This window comes from Aethalodelphis obliquidens, unplaced genomic scaffold, assembly GCF_003676395.1.
Source record: "Aethalodelphis obliquidens isolate GAN/ISIS:26980383/991018 unplaced genomic scaffold, ASM367639v1 scaffold16, whole genome shotgun sequence".
Taxonomy (NCBI): Eukaryota; Metazoa; Chordata; class Mammalia; order Artiodactyla; family Delphinidae; genus Aethalodelphis; species Aethalodelphis obliquidens.
Window position 1 is genome coordinate 33,368,351 of NW_020837960.1, and position 15,851 is coordinate 33,384,201.

General features: G+C 42.5%; 1 protein-coding gene across 11 annotated transcripts in view; it reads right to left on the minus strand.

The window, feature by feature from the left end:
• IFT88 (intraflagellar transport 88) overlaps window positions 1-15,851 on the minus strand; it is a 76,598-nt gene that overhangs the window by 11,980 nt on the left and 48,767 nt on the right. For 5 of the 11 annotated variants that reach the window (XM_027116732.1, XM_027116728.1, XM_027116730.1 and 2 more), the window contains 7 exons: window positions 14,625-14,811; window positions 12,033-12,141; window positions 9,927-10,077; window positions 9,320-9,435; window positions 7,530-7,582; window positions 5,833-5,898; window positions 2,410-2,516 (listed from right to left, as the gene is read on the minus strand). In XM_027116732.1, the coding sequence (XP_026972533.1) occupies window positions 2,410-2,516; window positions 5,833-5,898; window positions 7,530-7,582; window positions 9,320-9,435; window positions 9,927-10,077; window positions 12,033-12,141; window positions 14,625-14,811 (789 nt within the window). Of the gene's footprint in view, window positions 1-2,409; window positions 2,517-4,554; window positions 4,909-5,832; window positions 6,935-7,529; window positions 7,583-9,319; window positions 9,436-9,926; window positions 10,078-12,032; window positions 12,142-14,624; window positions 14,812-15,851 lie in introns of those variants that run through there. The other 6 variants (XR_003434856.1, XM_027116733.1, XM_027116734.1 and 3 more) reach the window with 6 other exon arrangements.

Below are 15,851 nucleotides of genomic sequence, written 5' to 3' on the forward strand. Positions count from 1 at the left end.
TCAAGATATATCTGTACAAGAGGTATTACACAGGCCTCGGCAATTATTTTATGAAGAAATCCTAATTACGAAGGAAAAACGTTAAGTTTTTGCATTGAGACAGATTCTAAACAGGAGACACACAGGAAAAGTAACAAGAAGTTTTAAGTTCAAATTTAGAAAAGGATAGCATCCTTACTTCAGGCATTGATTTGTGACATTTTGTTTCATAACGAATAGCGTCTCATGCACCACGCAGCCAGGAAACAGGGCGCCTGCCCCACGGCTCACAATCTAGACAAACGCATGGGGGCACGCAGCGATTTCCCGAGTAGGCTGCTCTCATACCCACAGGACTCCTTCTCTGTAAGCCTCTGCTCTCTCTCCTAGGACTGACCTTTTCCACTAATTTCCCCCTCAATTTTGTGTTCATACGTAAAATATAAGTGAGAAAACACCAAGAAAATGTTTCTCTTTATGTAAGATTTAATAAGCAGTCCCGAAGAACAATGGAGAAACTGATCTCAAGGAAACAGAAAGAAAGTGCTCTGTGGATAAGGACTGCGACGTAAAGGAAGACGAAGGAACGGCTGGGACGAGAGCGTGTATCTAAGTGATGCAGGTGCAGTGCGGCAGTGATAAGGCATTAGGAAGAGAGACACTGCTCGAGCACGGCGACACAGCACTCACATGGGTGAGCAGGTAAGGTAAGCACTGCGTAATTTAAATGCATCAACTGTAACTCGTCTGAGCTTACTAAGTGTCCTTAATTACGCCATGGCGAGTACAACATAAGGATAAAAGGTCAGGTCTATGAGAGACACAGACAAAAGCTGACTATGTTCACTGAATACACAAATACTGTGATGAAGAGGAATCAACAGGCCGAGTAGTAATTAGAAAGGGAAAGCCACTGCAGTGACATTCGGTACTCATTGACAACAGTAAAATCACAAGCCCCCATGAGCAAACGAGAACAATCAGGACAGGGGGTGCAGTGCGGGGGGGGAACCGCGGGGTGATGGGCCGCCACGTCAGGAGAGGAGCGCCTGTAGCGGCCCAGGCCGTCTAGATTCAAGGAGGGCAGGGGCTGGCGGGGGGCTCTGAGGAGGGTGCGTGGTGGGCACAGGTCTCGACCTGACCCCTCAATTTCACTTCCCAGGAGTCCTCGGAATCCATGTTTCCTAAAGCCTGAGTGCGGCCCCCGGAAGCAGGAGCTAGAAGGCTCCCAGCTCCTCACTGGGGTGGGGGGCGTCCGGCCGGGAGGCCCACTCCCACTCGGCTGCGGGGTCCACATGGGCCCCATGCGGGATCCAGAACTTGCCTGAGCTCATGTGCACCATTCGGTCACCATTCATAAGCGACAAACCACTGATGCTTAAACTTACGAAGTCTGAAGACTTCCAGATGCACCCACGGTTCTACACTAAGTAACTTCACAGAACTAGTTTTGAGCTCCAAAGAATTTCATGGTTTGAAATAGATACTTCTTTTTGATTCTTCTTCATGAAACAAATGTAATAGTAATTATGATGATAGTTATGATAATTTGATCTTCCAATTTGTACTAGTTTAATTTTACAAAACTTTCACACAGGTTATCTAATTAAATTAGCAATTGGTATGTGGTATTCAGCTGGTCTTCACAGCAGGTTGTAACTATATACCCTAGCAGTGGCATTTTAATACCAACTTGATGTTTTATAGGATTTTTAAGGTCATGCTCATAATGCTTTTGCAACTGACAATTTAAAAAAGAGAATAAAACAATCAGGTCACATCCTCAAAGCAAAAACAAGATAATGACATTTTGAAAGCAAATACGAAATTTAGATTTAATTACCCAAGGTAATTAAATTTTTGGAAAAGCTTAAGCTTAAAGAATTTTCTTTCTATGAAAGGTGGATACTCAGAAATCATGTTAAAGTTTTAAATATTCTAGGCTCAAACACAGGAGGGATTATTCTCTCACAGAAGTAAAACACTGCAGGGAACACAGAAATACACCTGAAGCCTCTGTATCAGCCATCCTCAGAGCCGTGCCCTACGATGCAACACAGCAGCCCAATGAACTGCTGTTGTAGGCAAGTGACTGTCTCCTGGTTTCCACAGGCCACGAGACTCTCCAGCTGAAGTTACGTCTACAACTTAACCTGCAGCTATTTTGTACTGGAGAAATTACAATTGTTAGTCTATTAGTAGATTTCCACTAAAGACTACACTGAATCTACTGCACTTTCTCTGATTAGGAACTAGATTTTGACTGAATTTTATCCTAAAACTAGAGTTTTAGTTATTTTTCCTTTCATGCCACAGCAGAAAAATAACTGCAACTTAATTTTACTGACAGAAGCCCAGACATCACTCAGCTGAGCTACAGAAGGCTGACATTTTCAAAACTGACAGCAGTTTTCGGCTCACATGACATACCTGTTCCCTGATTTCTTTCATTTTTTCCAATCTCTTGAGTTTTGTTGCATATTCTTGAACTTCTTTTAATCCAATATCTGTGCAGAGACGAACCAAGAAACGTAGACCTAAATTATGAAAAATATTTTTAGAAAAGTATTTATCCATGGCGTTCAAAGAACAATAAATCAGTAAGCTCAGTCTTCTGGGACCCGGGTAGGAATGCTGCTCACAAACAGGGTTTGTTTCTCTTGAAAAATCACTGCACTTTGTATTCCTGGCCCTCTGAGAACTGACCTCCTGGGAAGACGGTTTAGAGGGACTCTGCCACCCGCCCTTCAGGAGAGACCACAGCATCTATAACCCGAGCCTTTATCTCCTCACCTGCTTCTCCTTTATACCACTTACGACTCCTGACATACTATATACTTGTTTATTGTCTTTTTCTTCCCACTAGAATCCAAGCTCCATGAGGCCAGGATTTTGGTCTGTCTTGTTTTCTGCCACACCCACAGGGCGGGAACAGTGCTGTGTACCAGCACTGCAGTCACCCCATAAGAATTTGTAAGTTAGTGACTAATTCATGACCATTAATGTATTGCAAAAGTAATGGTACTAAAATAATCTAAAATGTCACACATTACTACTGCGTAAATTGCCTATGTATACATTTACCCTGATAATGCACAGTAAGAAGGTAATTTATATTTTCTACAAATAATACTCGACTACAGGTCAATTTTTGATAACAGAAGAATGTATTTTAAGACAAAATCACCCTTTGGGTTCATCAGAAAAGTACTCTGCTCAAAGTGAGACCTTACATGAGTGCAAGTGTTTTTCCTATGCTACCATAAGGCAGACTACTGATTACACCTGTTTTGAAAATTAAACAGGCCAAAGTACCTTGGACATTCCCCACGGCACAGATAATCACTCAACTTTTTTTTTTTAAACAGTTTTTCAAAAAAATAAATTATTTATTTTTGTCTGCGTTGGGTCTTCGTTGCTGCACGCAGGCTTTCTCTAGTTGCAGCAAGCAGGGGCTACTCTTCATTGCGGTGCATGGGCTTCTCATTGCGGTGGCTTCTCTTGTTGCGGAGCACGGGCTCTTGGCGCGCGGGTTTCAGTAGTTGTGACTCGCGGGCCCTAGAGCACAGGTTTAGTAGTTGTGGCTCATGGGCTCTAGAGCACAGGCTCAGTAGTTGTGGCACACAGGCTTAGTTGCTCCGCGGCATGTGGGATCTTCCCGGACCAGGGCTCGAACCCGTGTCCCCTGCACTGGCAGGTGGATTCTTAACCACTGCACCACCAGGGAAGTCCCAATCATTCAACTGTTACAGTGAATCTTAAACTCTCTCTAAAGAAAGAAAAGTGGCCTTGCTTGGAGATGCTCTCTTTGCTGTCCGGTGCGGAGGTGCTGCAGCTACTGCAGTGGTCCTCAACCGGCAGCAGCTGCATCCCCAGGGGACACCTGACAATGTCATAACAGGAGGTGTGCTCCTGGCACCCAGTGGGTGGAGGGCAGGGATGTTGCTAGAACATTCTAGAATCCACAGATGGCCCCACAGCACAGGATTATCCGATCCCAAATGTCAGTGCTGCTGAAGCTGAGAAGCTCTGCCCAGCGGACTGTTGGGTTTCCATTCCCCAAAAGCTATTACTGCTCTCATTTAATCTTTAAAGTATCAGTTCCCCAATGTGACTGAAGTTAAGAATCACATTAAAAGCTGTTAAAAAAGAAACAGAAAAATAAATAGATGAGAAAAAAAAAAGAAATAGGAAAAATCAGATATCTGGGTCCACTGCAAACCTGAATGAGAATCTCTGTAGGTTGGGCTACAGATTTGTAGTTTTTACAAGTTTTACAAGTAATTCCCATGTATGCTGTTTTCTGACTGGCATTCAGAAACTGCTGTGAGCTAATGGACCCACATGTGACCAGCATTACAAAACTCCTCGCCCCTAGGCTCTTACCAAAGGCCATAATTCTGAGCTCTCTGCTTTCACAAAAGTCAAATTGAGAAAAATATTACTGAAGGAACATGCAGCACATCTAACCCCTGGATCAGGCTGCGCCACTGAAAACGTGGCCCAGAAAAGATCTGTTTTTACTGAAATGTGCTGTTTTGTGTGCATGGTCATTGAAGGACAACATTCAAAACGGACTTTTCAAACACATTATTTTATTTGTTGGACGGATGTTAGTAAAGCTATAGGAGCTATGACGTCTTCCAGTGACCGTTTATCTACTCTCCTCTGTGTCTCAACACAACTGAAGTAAGAGTTGAAAGGATTTTCTTCTTCCCAAGGAATTACTTTTTATTTTCTTATAAATAGTAAAGATTATAAAACCCACTGTATCTTCCCTTTTTCCTTTAGTCACAAAGCTACTGGGGCCATATATAGTTTAGTGAGAATATGAGACCTATGAATATGGTTATTTTGTACTTTTCCGGATCCTGATCTTGTTGCTGTTACTGTAACACTGTTACTTCAGGTTGCATCAAATCCACTGTGCTATAAGATTGGAAGAAATGAATATTTTATACAAAGCCAACTTTATAAAAGGGAAATAAGTTACATATAACATAATGTTTTAAAATTAATTTGCTACCAGTATCAGCAAGATTATTAATGTTCTATTATCATAAACTCTAAAGGTATTTTTTCAGTCTCAAAAAGTTATAATTAAATGGATGGTTTAAAATGCTTTTCTAGGGCTTCCCTGCTGGCACAGTGGTTAAGAATCCGCCTGCCAATGTAGGGGAGATGGGTTCGATCCCTGGCCCGGGAAGATCCCACATGCCGCGGAGCAACGAAGCCCGTGCACCACAACTACTGAGCCTTCACTGTAGAGCCTGAGAGCCACAACTACTGAACCCACGTGCCACAACTACTGAACCCACGTACCACAACTACTGAAGCCTGCACGCCTAGAGGCTGTGCTCCGCAACAAGAAGCCACTGCAATGAGAATCCCGTGCACCACAACAAAGAGTAGCCCCCGCTCGCCGCAACTACAGAAAGCCCGCCTGCAGCAACGAAGACCCAATGCAGCCAAAGATAAAATAAATAAATTTATAAAAAAGAATTTTTTTAAAATAAATAAAATGCCTTTTCTATAAAATACCAGTTTATGAACTTTAAAAAATAATAAAACAAAATTTATTCTTAAAATTTCATAAAGCTTTGAAATATAGATCTGTTTACTACTGAAGAGAATTCAGTGGTATATTTAAATCCGTCAAGAATTAAATTCTATAAAAATGTGTACTTGCATAGTCAAATTTTCTGATCCTATAACCACATATTTAAACATGTACCGCAAATTATAGGTTGGTATCTATGTATGCAATTACTGTAGCAAAGGTAATTATTACATATTAGGACATAAAATGTGAGAACCTATACTTTCAAAGTTACAAAATGTAGTCTCACTTACATTCAACATTTTCTGGAAATTTTCTGTGAATATCTTTGTAAGTATCTAATGCTTTTTGGTAGTTACCTATAAGTGAAGGAGGAAAAACAAACATACTAGCAGATTATAGAAATGAACAGGTTCAGCAAAATACTAATTTAAATTCAATATTCTGGCACCATTTCATTGGTTTAGAAGGATGACTTCCATGTTTGCCACAGGCATAAACAACCGTTCCCAATATAACTTCTGTTTTTTGTTTGTTTGTTTTGGCTGTGCAGCATGTGGGATCTTAGTTCCCGACCAGGGATCAAACCTGTGCCCCATGCGGTGGAAGTGTGGAGTCCTAACACCTGGACCGCCAGGGAGGTCCCTCAATATAACTTCTGGAAGAAAATGTACAGACAAAATAAATCTGAAAAAGGCGCAGAGCGGAAGTAAATGGTTGAAACTTAGTTCTACTTCTTAAAATGAAGTAATAACATTAATTTCAATGTTATTCACTTGGAAAAGATGCAAAATAACTTGTTTTGCAGTTTTTATATTCAAACATTAAAAAGTTTACAGAAAGCATTTTGTTTTGTAATAAAATAATTTAGCTTCACATGGCAGCAAAGAATAGGAAAAACGAATTTTGGATCAAAGACCTTTGCTAAAATCTCAGGAAAGAGTTATGCCCTTACGTCTGGGCCTCCTGCACAAGGGGGTGGCCCGCTGGCCTCGGCGTCGGGGTGGAGGCTGAACAAGACGGAGAGCGGAGCACCCAGAGCGCGGCCGGGCCGGCTAAGGTGGCCGCTCTTCCCCTGGCCACACACACACACACACACACACACACACACACACACACGTCACAGGACAGGCACTACACGTGCGCAGGCAACTCGGACTCGCCCTGACATAAATGAAATGTGTATACAGAGAGGTCTTTCCGCCAACAGGAAACACGGTAACATTAGAGACCAACCCGCAAAATGACCTGAGGTCACACCGCACCTGTGTCCCGCTGCCACCTGAGGGGCTCTCAGAGGCAGACAGAGGGCCCTAAGAAACGGCAGGGACCGCTGCCGGTGGTCACAGCTCGCGCTTCCCTGGGTGAGGGAGCTCTCCTGGACATCTGGTTGCTCTATAAGAGGGACTGCATTTTTCACACTTAACTACATTAGCATGTTATTTTAACTAAACATTTTAACCACAGTGTTAACATTTATCTCCTGCTTAATCCTGACATTTTAACAGTATCATTCACTTCATGGCTAGTCCCAAACCATTAACACACTGACACTGCAGAACAGGCCAGCAGCACAGGACGAGATAAAGACTGACACTGAAAACACAACCAGGATGACTAGTGACATCTGCTGTACAAAATCAGGTCCTGCGGCCCCAGTTCTGGGCTCTCCTCAGCTTTTCAGGTGTGAGAGAGGCTCACACATTGGGCAGAGCACACAGGATGTTTAGAATGAGGTGACTAGATGGGACTTCCCTGGCGGCCCAGTGGTTAAGACTCCCCGCTTCCAATGCAGGGGATGCGGGTTAGTAAACGTAACTTTTAACTGTATGTAGTAAACACTGTGTCTTTCGTATAATGTTTGATATGTGTACTATCAAAAGTTAATCTTAATAAATAAATCTACAATAGGAACACATTTATATGCATAATTACCTAAAAGATAGAAACAAGCAACATATATTAAAGTGAATAAAATTAAAGCATTTACCACTTCTTCTAAAACAGCTAGCTACCATCAGCTGCCACTTCACTTGTGTAGGCCTGTAAAAGAAATTATGTGAAATTAGAGATGAAACAAAAATAATCTGTGATGGCCAAACAGTTTTATAAAGCTAAGCTACATATCGGTACTAGCTTTCAATTACTTTTTGACATTTGATTAGGTCGTCTTTATTATTAACAACAGCATATATACAATTTCCTTCATTATTATCTGTCATACTGATATTAGGAAATTTACATTTAGAGCCCTTCAATTAACTCACACCTTTGTTTAGACATTCTTAGAAGAACTGCCTCCCCAGTTTGCGTAAAGACCACAGCATTCTATTTTAACCATTTTTATTACCTTTGCCATATCTTATACTTAGTACCTAAGGCTTAGAAACCTAGGTTTAGGCTTGCAAATTTAGTATCCAAGAGGCAATTTTTGACCTTGTGTTTGAACAATTAGACTTCAACTAAAAAGAAAGTAAAAAAGAAATCTATTCATTCTTTTTTTTCCCTTAAAATAGAAGTGAATTTCTTTTCTAAAATAAACATGACCAGAATTTCTAAAGACTACTACTAAAAATTTCTGAGAAAAACAAAATTTGAAGGAATAAAAGACTAGGGAATAATTTAATGCTCTCCTCACTTCTCTTTTATTTTTTTTCAAATTGAGGTATAGCTGATTTACAATATTAGTTTCAAGTGTACAACACAGTGATTCAAAATTTTTATAGATTATACTCCATTTATAGTTATTATAAAATATTGGCTATATTCACTGTGCTGCACAATACATCCTTGTATCTTATTTATTTTATACATAGTAGTTTGTACCTCGTAATCCCTTACCGATACCTTGTCCCTCCCGGCTCCCCTTTCCCCATATCTAATGTTAAAATTCAATTTGGCCAAACACAAAACACAACATGACATATCCCAATTATTTTTGAATAATGTATAAAACATTCTGATATGAATTTAAAGACATTTTTAAGAATTTGATTTTTTTATAAGTTTGATTTCTGTTCTGTCTGAAGTTAATATTGCTACTCCTGCTTTCTTTTTTTTTTTTTTCTTTCTTTTTTTAAAAAAATAAATTTATTTAATTTTGGCTGCGTTGGGTCTTTGTTGCTGCACGCAGGCTTTCTCTAGTTGCTGTGAGCGGGGGCTACTCTTCGTTGCGGTTCGTGGGCTTCTCATTGCGGTGGCTTCTCTTGTGGGCTCTAGGCGCGTGGGCTTCAGTAGTTGTGGCACATGGGCTTCATTAATTGTGGCTCGTGGGCTCTAGAGTGCAGGCTCAGTAGTTGTGGCACACGGGCTTAGCTGCTCCGTGGCATGTGGGATCTTCCCGGACCAGGGCTCAAACCCGTGTCCCCTGCATTGGTAGGCGGATTCTTAACCACTGCGCCACCAGGGAAGTCCTGATTTTTAATATATAATGTATATCAATTACAAACTGAGACCAATGAAACATTTCAATTAGGACTCTTTCAGAAATGAAACTTTGTCTTTGGAATGAGAGAGTCATTTTCTGATTGATAAAGAAATAATACTTGTTTACTGAGATGTGAAAAAGAAAAATACACACAGAAAAGTACCTTGAAGGTATTTTTAAAACATTTGCATAAAAAGGAAATATATTTATCATAATAAAGACCAAGTCAAATGAAACACAATACAAGAAAATCAAAACGATGCCTGAATGTTCACGAATAACTGTTCATGAACTCAGTATGTCTATCAGATTGTAGACATTTAACTAAACATAAAATCGTAACAGTTACCTACTGTATAAGAGAAGCTCTTTCAAAGTACTGAATGGCTTTTTCACAAAACTGGGTGTCGATGTAATAGGCCCCAAGCCACTCGATGACTTCAATATTGGACGGGAAATACCTATACGACTGGAAAGGGAGGTGTGACAAAAGAACTTCAGTCACAATGCACAGTTCACTCCCCAACATCTTCCCCACCAGCTGGATTAATGTATACAGTGTGACATTTCTTACTTAAAAAGTATGAGCTGTCACAAGTACTGTTCAAGTTTTGAAACTATATAAGATTTGGAAAACTTAAGATTAGTTTGACACATTTTTCAATTATCTATAAATATCTTTTTGATGTACTGATATATGATCTGAGTCAAATTAAGTATGCAATAGACTCAAAGGGATTAAATCACCCTTCAAGAGAAAAATGCACTGGTACCTTTTATTTTACCTTTTATTAAAATAATCAAAAACTAACTTTATATTCCACAAATGTTTTATTTTAAATTATTTATTTAAAAGCTAATAAGCATTTATAATTTTTAAAAATTAAAAGGCCTGCTGTCTTTTTTATAACAATTCATAAAAGGCTAAAAAGCAGAAGGAAGGCAAGACTGCACACCCACCTCATAGTAATATTGGAATGCTTGGGATTTATCCCCCTCACTGTCATATAATCCTCCCAGTTTAGACAAAGCTCTGGAGTCAGTTGGAACAACACTGATCAGCTGCATTAACCATTCCATAGCTTGATTGGGATCTTCCATTAACTCGTATCTTAGACAATTTCAATGAAGGATAACACAATTTTTCTAAATTCATTGATCAATAAGCAAACCTAAAACCAACATTTCATAAAAATATTTCTTAGTCTATACTAATGTGCTACTTAATACTGTTTACTCTGGATTTCGTCAGGGATGAGGATGAAAAATGGTCAATAACACTTCTGTCCCCTATATATGTATATGGGACACACATATATACACACACACACACACACATCTTGCTTTTCCTTTTACTTCATTACTACCCACTAAGATCAACTGCCACACTAGTAGAATTAATAGTGTGCTGTTTTATTCAAAGTTTTGTCCAAAATTTGTCCTTAATAAAAATGCCTGGGGCTTCCCTGGTGGCACAGTGGTTGAGAGTCCGCCTGCTGATGCAGGGGACACAGGTTCATGTTCCGGTCTGGGAGGATCCCACATGCCGCGGAGCAGCTGGGCCCGTGAGCCATGGCCGCTGAGCCTGTGCATCCGGAGCCTGTGCTCTGCAACGGGAGAGGCCACAACAGTGAGAGGCCCACGTACCGCAAAAAAAAAAAAAAGCCTGAGTGCTGTGTTTCAATTATTCCACCTCTCTTAAGTGTTCAACATTTTAAAGGAATGGTTTCCATGTATTTTCTGGTGAGTTTTCCCTAATTACATTACAAGCCCAAGACAGTTTTTTGTAGCTTTAATGCCTAGTAAGTCCTCTGCATGCACTCAAATAATTTATTCACACCAGTACTTATTGATTACTTACTATTTATATTAGCTGCCTTAATGACATGAAAATATTCCAATCCAAAGTTTCATTGAAAAAGAAGAGCCTTGGGGCCTCCCTGGTGGTGCAGTGGTTAAGAATCCGCCTGACAATGCAGGGGACATGGGTTCCAGCCCTGGTCCAGGAAGATCCCACATGCCACGGAGCAACTAAGCCCGTGCGCCACAACTACTGAGCCTGTGCTCTAGAGCCCACAAGCCACAACTACTGAGCCCGTGTGCCACAACTACTGAGCCTGTGCTCTAGAGCCCACAAGCCACAACTACTGAGCCCGTGTGCCACAACTACTGAAGCCTGCTCGCCTAGAGCCCGCGCTCCGCAACAAGAGAAGCCACCACAATGAGAAGCCCGTGCACCACAATGAAGAGCAGCCCCCGCTCGCCGCAACTAGAGAAACCCTGCGTGCAGCAACGAAGACCCAACGCAGCCAAAAATAAAGAAATAAAATAAATAAATTTATTTAAAAAAAAAGAAGAGCCTTCTACTTTTAATGATGACAAATGTGATACCATAAGAAAAACATTAAAATAAGGAAATGTATTCAAACAGCCTCAAACACAACAACTGCTTGACTGGGCACCAGCAGGTCATGACACTGGCACCTTCAGAGAAATGAACTGGACAAAACAAAAAGGCTAAAAGAAATAACTATGCCGCTATCTGCTCTAAAATTAACATTTTTTATCAAAAAAATTTTATCTACCCTACCAGAAGCACAGGAGACAATACTTAAAATTTTTTCATCATTATCGTTATTTATTTATTTATTTTTTGGCTGTGCCACATGGCTTGTGGGATCTTAAGTTCCCTGACCCGGGATCAAATCTGGGCCCTGGCAGTGAGAGCGAGGAGTCCTAACCACTGCACCGCCAGGGAATTCCCTAAAGGGTCTAAATTATGCTCAATGAACATCTTGTGTGGACTTGACATGATACCCAATTACTTCAATTACTATGTCTAAAAATTAATAATAGTTGCAACTTCTAAATAATTCCTCCTATAATGCAAATGACCCTTTAAAACAGGATCACTCAAATCATATTTTCATCACATATTAATTTGATAGTCAGGTTTTAAAATATACCCCCATCAATTAATTCACTGGTTAAGCTTATTTAATAAGTGGTACTCAATCACCAACTGAGTGAATTAATAACTGTCCTTAAGTTTTTCACATAAGATACATATTTGCTATCTGGTAAAGGACTTGGGCGCTGTTTCTTAGGATTGCGTGAAGTTTCAGGAAACAGTCCAAAGCTTCATCAAGTCGGTTTAGCTTCTTACAGGTAAGGCCTTTACAAAGAAGGAAGAGAAAGAAAGGTAAGCTATAAATACCGGTACTGGCAGTAATTTTCTCAAAGTAACAGAATGAATATTTAAATATAGGTAAATATTCATCCAAAAGAGAAAATAAAGATAAACACAATTAAAAAAAAAAAAGGAACAAGGCAGGGGCAGGAAATTCCACTAATGTTTGGCAGACACTAAATCATGAAAGCTTTAGTGTATGTTTTGAAGTGTTGAGGGGAGCAGGAATGACAAACATTGAAAGAACAGCACAAACAGTTCAGAAATGGGCTGGGTTACAGAATTCAGTTAAAGTCAGGGAGGACTAGGACTTCCCTGGTGGTCCAGTGGGTAAGAGTCTGTGCTCCCGGGCTTCCCTGGTGGCACAGTGGTTGAGAGTCCGCCTGCCGATGCAGGGGACACGGGTTCGTGCCCCGGTCCGGGAAGATCCCACATGCCGCAGAGCGACTGGGCCTGTGAGCCATGGCCGCTGAGCCTGCGCGTCCGGAGCCTGTGCTCCGCAACAGGAGAGGCCACAACAGTGAGAGGCCTGCGTACCGCAAAAAAAAAAAAAAAAAAAAAGTGCTCCCAATGATGATGGGCTGGGTTCGATCCCTGGTTGGGGAACTAGATCCTGCATGCATGCTGCAACTAAGACCAGGCGCAGCCAGAATGAATGAATGAATGAATAAATAAATATTAAAAAAAAATAAACAAACTCAAGGAGGACTAAGGGACAAGTAATAAACAGTGCCAGGACAAGTGATTACACATGACGAAAAACCCACACATTCCTCTCTTGAATTTATTCCTTTTTCAAATAAATTCAATTTTTATTTCAAAACTAAATAGAAAAACAAAGCTATAAAAGCATGAAAGGAAAATGATTTTGTAATCTTGGGGTAGGGAAGGGCTTCATAAAGCAATAAACAAATGAAGCCACAAATTTTCAAAAACCAAATTTGACTACATAAAAAATAGAAAAATTCTGTTTCACAGAAGAAATTATAAAGCTCCCTTAAGCGACGGACTAAGAGAGGCATTTAAACATATGAAGAGGTCAAATGGACGGAGGCCTGGTGAGTGACCTCGTGACCCCCAGGCCCCCATACTCACCCCTCTTCTCCTAACCCCTCAGTGCCAGGTAGAGTTGCTAATGCCCCCTGCCCCTCCCGTCCCACCCAGCCCAGCCCGGGGAGGAGAGATCCAGCTGCCTGGACACCCTCAGGACACAATGAGACAGACGGTGCATGGTGGGGAGTGGGCAGGCCTCGAAGGTCCCACTCTGCCTCAGCTGCAAACTCCTAGATACGAGGAGAAGGCCAGGCTCATCAGACAAGGAGGAAAGATCGTCACAGTAAAGAGAGGATAACATGAACAAGCCAACCAAAGAAGCAGGAGAAGAAACCTTCAGAGGAAACTTCACTGAAGCCAAGACATGAGCCTGCACTGCATCAACATGTGTCTGCAACAGCACGAGCTCATGATGGGGTGGGGGTGGGGGAGATGAGGGGGACACAACGGGGGGATGCCACGACGGGGGCACACGATGGGGGTCATGACTGGGGGACACGACGGGGGGGCACGACCGGGGGGGCATGACGGGGGGGGCACAACCGGGGGGGCACGACAGGGGGACACGATGGGGGTCAGGTGACCTCTGACAGGCAGGGGAGGGATGGGGTGGTGTGAGCCTTCAGGTCTTTAACAGTTTATTAAAGACAAAATCTGAAGTAAAAATAACAAAATGTAAAAATGTGTTAAATATAGGTGGTAGGTACAGAGGTATGCTTTTTCTCTCTCTTTTTTAATGTTTGAAATATGTTTGTAATTAAAAAGGAAGGGACTTCCCTGGTGGTGCAGTGGTTAAGAGCCCACCTGCCAATGCAGGGGATACAGGTTCAAGCCCTGGCCCAGGAAGATCGCACACATGTCACGGAGCAACTAAGCCTATGTGCCACAACTACTGAGCCTGCATGCCACAACTACTGAGCCCACGTGCCACAACTACTGAGCCCGTGTGCCACAACTACTGAAGTCCATGCACCTAGAGCCCACGCACCGCAAAGAAGAGTAGCCCCCGCTCACCGCAACTACAGAAAGCCTGTGCGCAGCAACAAAGACCCAACGCAGCCAAACATAAAAAAATTTATAAAAGAAAAAAAAGGAAGAAAATGAGATTTTTTTCCCCACCTATCAATTTGGCAAAAGTTGAATTATAATATCCAGTATTAGCAGGAATTCGGGAAACATTCTCATACCACGGTGGGAGGAACCTGGAAGTCTTTTTAGAGGGAATTTCGGCTACATCTACCCAAATCTCACAAGCGTCCAGATTCTGAGTCATTAATTCCATTAAAAATAGTCTATAATCCAAGAGGCTTCTTTTCAACTTTTTGTTGCAAGGAACTCTTCCTCTCAATGAATTGGAGCTTTATAAGCAAAAAAAAAAAAAAAAAAAAAAAGGCAATTTTGTCTGTTTCACTTACCAATATTATAAAGTGCTTCAGTACAAGAAGAATCATTTCTTAGAGCCTCTTTATAGAATTCAGCTGCCTTCTCATAGTCACCATTTGCAAAAACTGTATTCCCTTTATTAGTAAGAGCTGACGGGTTATATCTGTCAGAGTTCACAGCTAAATCTGCATAGCTACTGGCTTGTGAGAATTCATTCTCCTAAAGTACAAAAATATACAAATTATTTGAAGTTCACTGTACCCCTTCTGCCTCTTCTGAGATTACAGACATGATAAAGGCACTTTCTGAGATTACAGACAGGATAAACAAGCACATAGTTTACATATCTTGGTCTCGCTGGACTCACTCCACAAAAGGTTTTACTTGTCAAGAAGTTTCTTACAACCGACTGCTCCGCAGTCATGGTCTGGACACCACCACCACTTCCATAGCAGCGGTTCCATCTCCAGCACCCACTGACTGCAGGTGGGAGCTCCCCACACCTATGGCACCCACACAGCTAGAGGCCCCACTACCCTCCTGCCCCGTCACCCTGGCTGCATGGCCGGTGGGTACCGCATCGCCACAGTCCACGCCTCCGTTGCGTCCCCACCGCCAGTGCCTAATTAGGACACGACTGGGCTGGCATTCACCTGTGCTGCGAGGGCCTCGCGCCTCTCACAGCGTAGCTGCTGGTGCCTCGTGGGCGTGGCTGAGGGAGGGGCACTGCTTCCCCCCCCCCCCCCCCCCCCCCCCCCGTGGTCCTTGTCCAGTGGCCGTGGATGTGAACGTGTGGCGGCACCTTACCCTCTGAAGGCCCTTCCCAGTCTCGCCCCCCCGCCCAGCTCACCCTCGCTCCCCACCCATGTCCAGCTCTTCCTCCTGCAGAGGACCCAGATCCGCGCCGGGCTGGGCTGTGGACCACAGAGGGCATCCGAGTCCCACAGACCTCTCCACCAAGTTCATGGGCACCTGGGTTGTTTCCACCCACTCCTGGTTACCATGAATAGCGCTGCTCTGAACATTCACATACAAGTATCTGTGCGGACTCCCTAAGAGCGGGGTGCTGGCGTCGTAAACACTAAACCGCTAGCACTGTCTTTAGATTAAGCTTCAGGCACAACTTAGAAGAGCAGTGACGGGTTGCTGACGGGACTGGAGAGCTGTGAGGGGATGACCTCAGGGTCCCTGGACGTGGAGGGGAGGGGAGGGGAGGGGAGGGGCTGGGGGGGGGGGGGGGGGGGGGGGGGGGGGGGGGG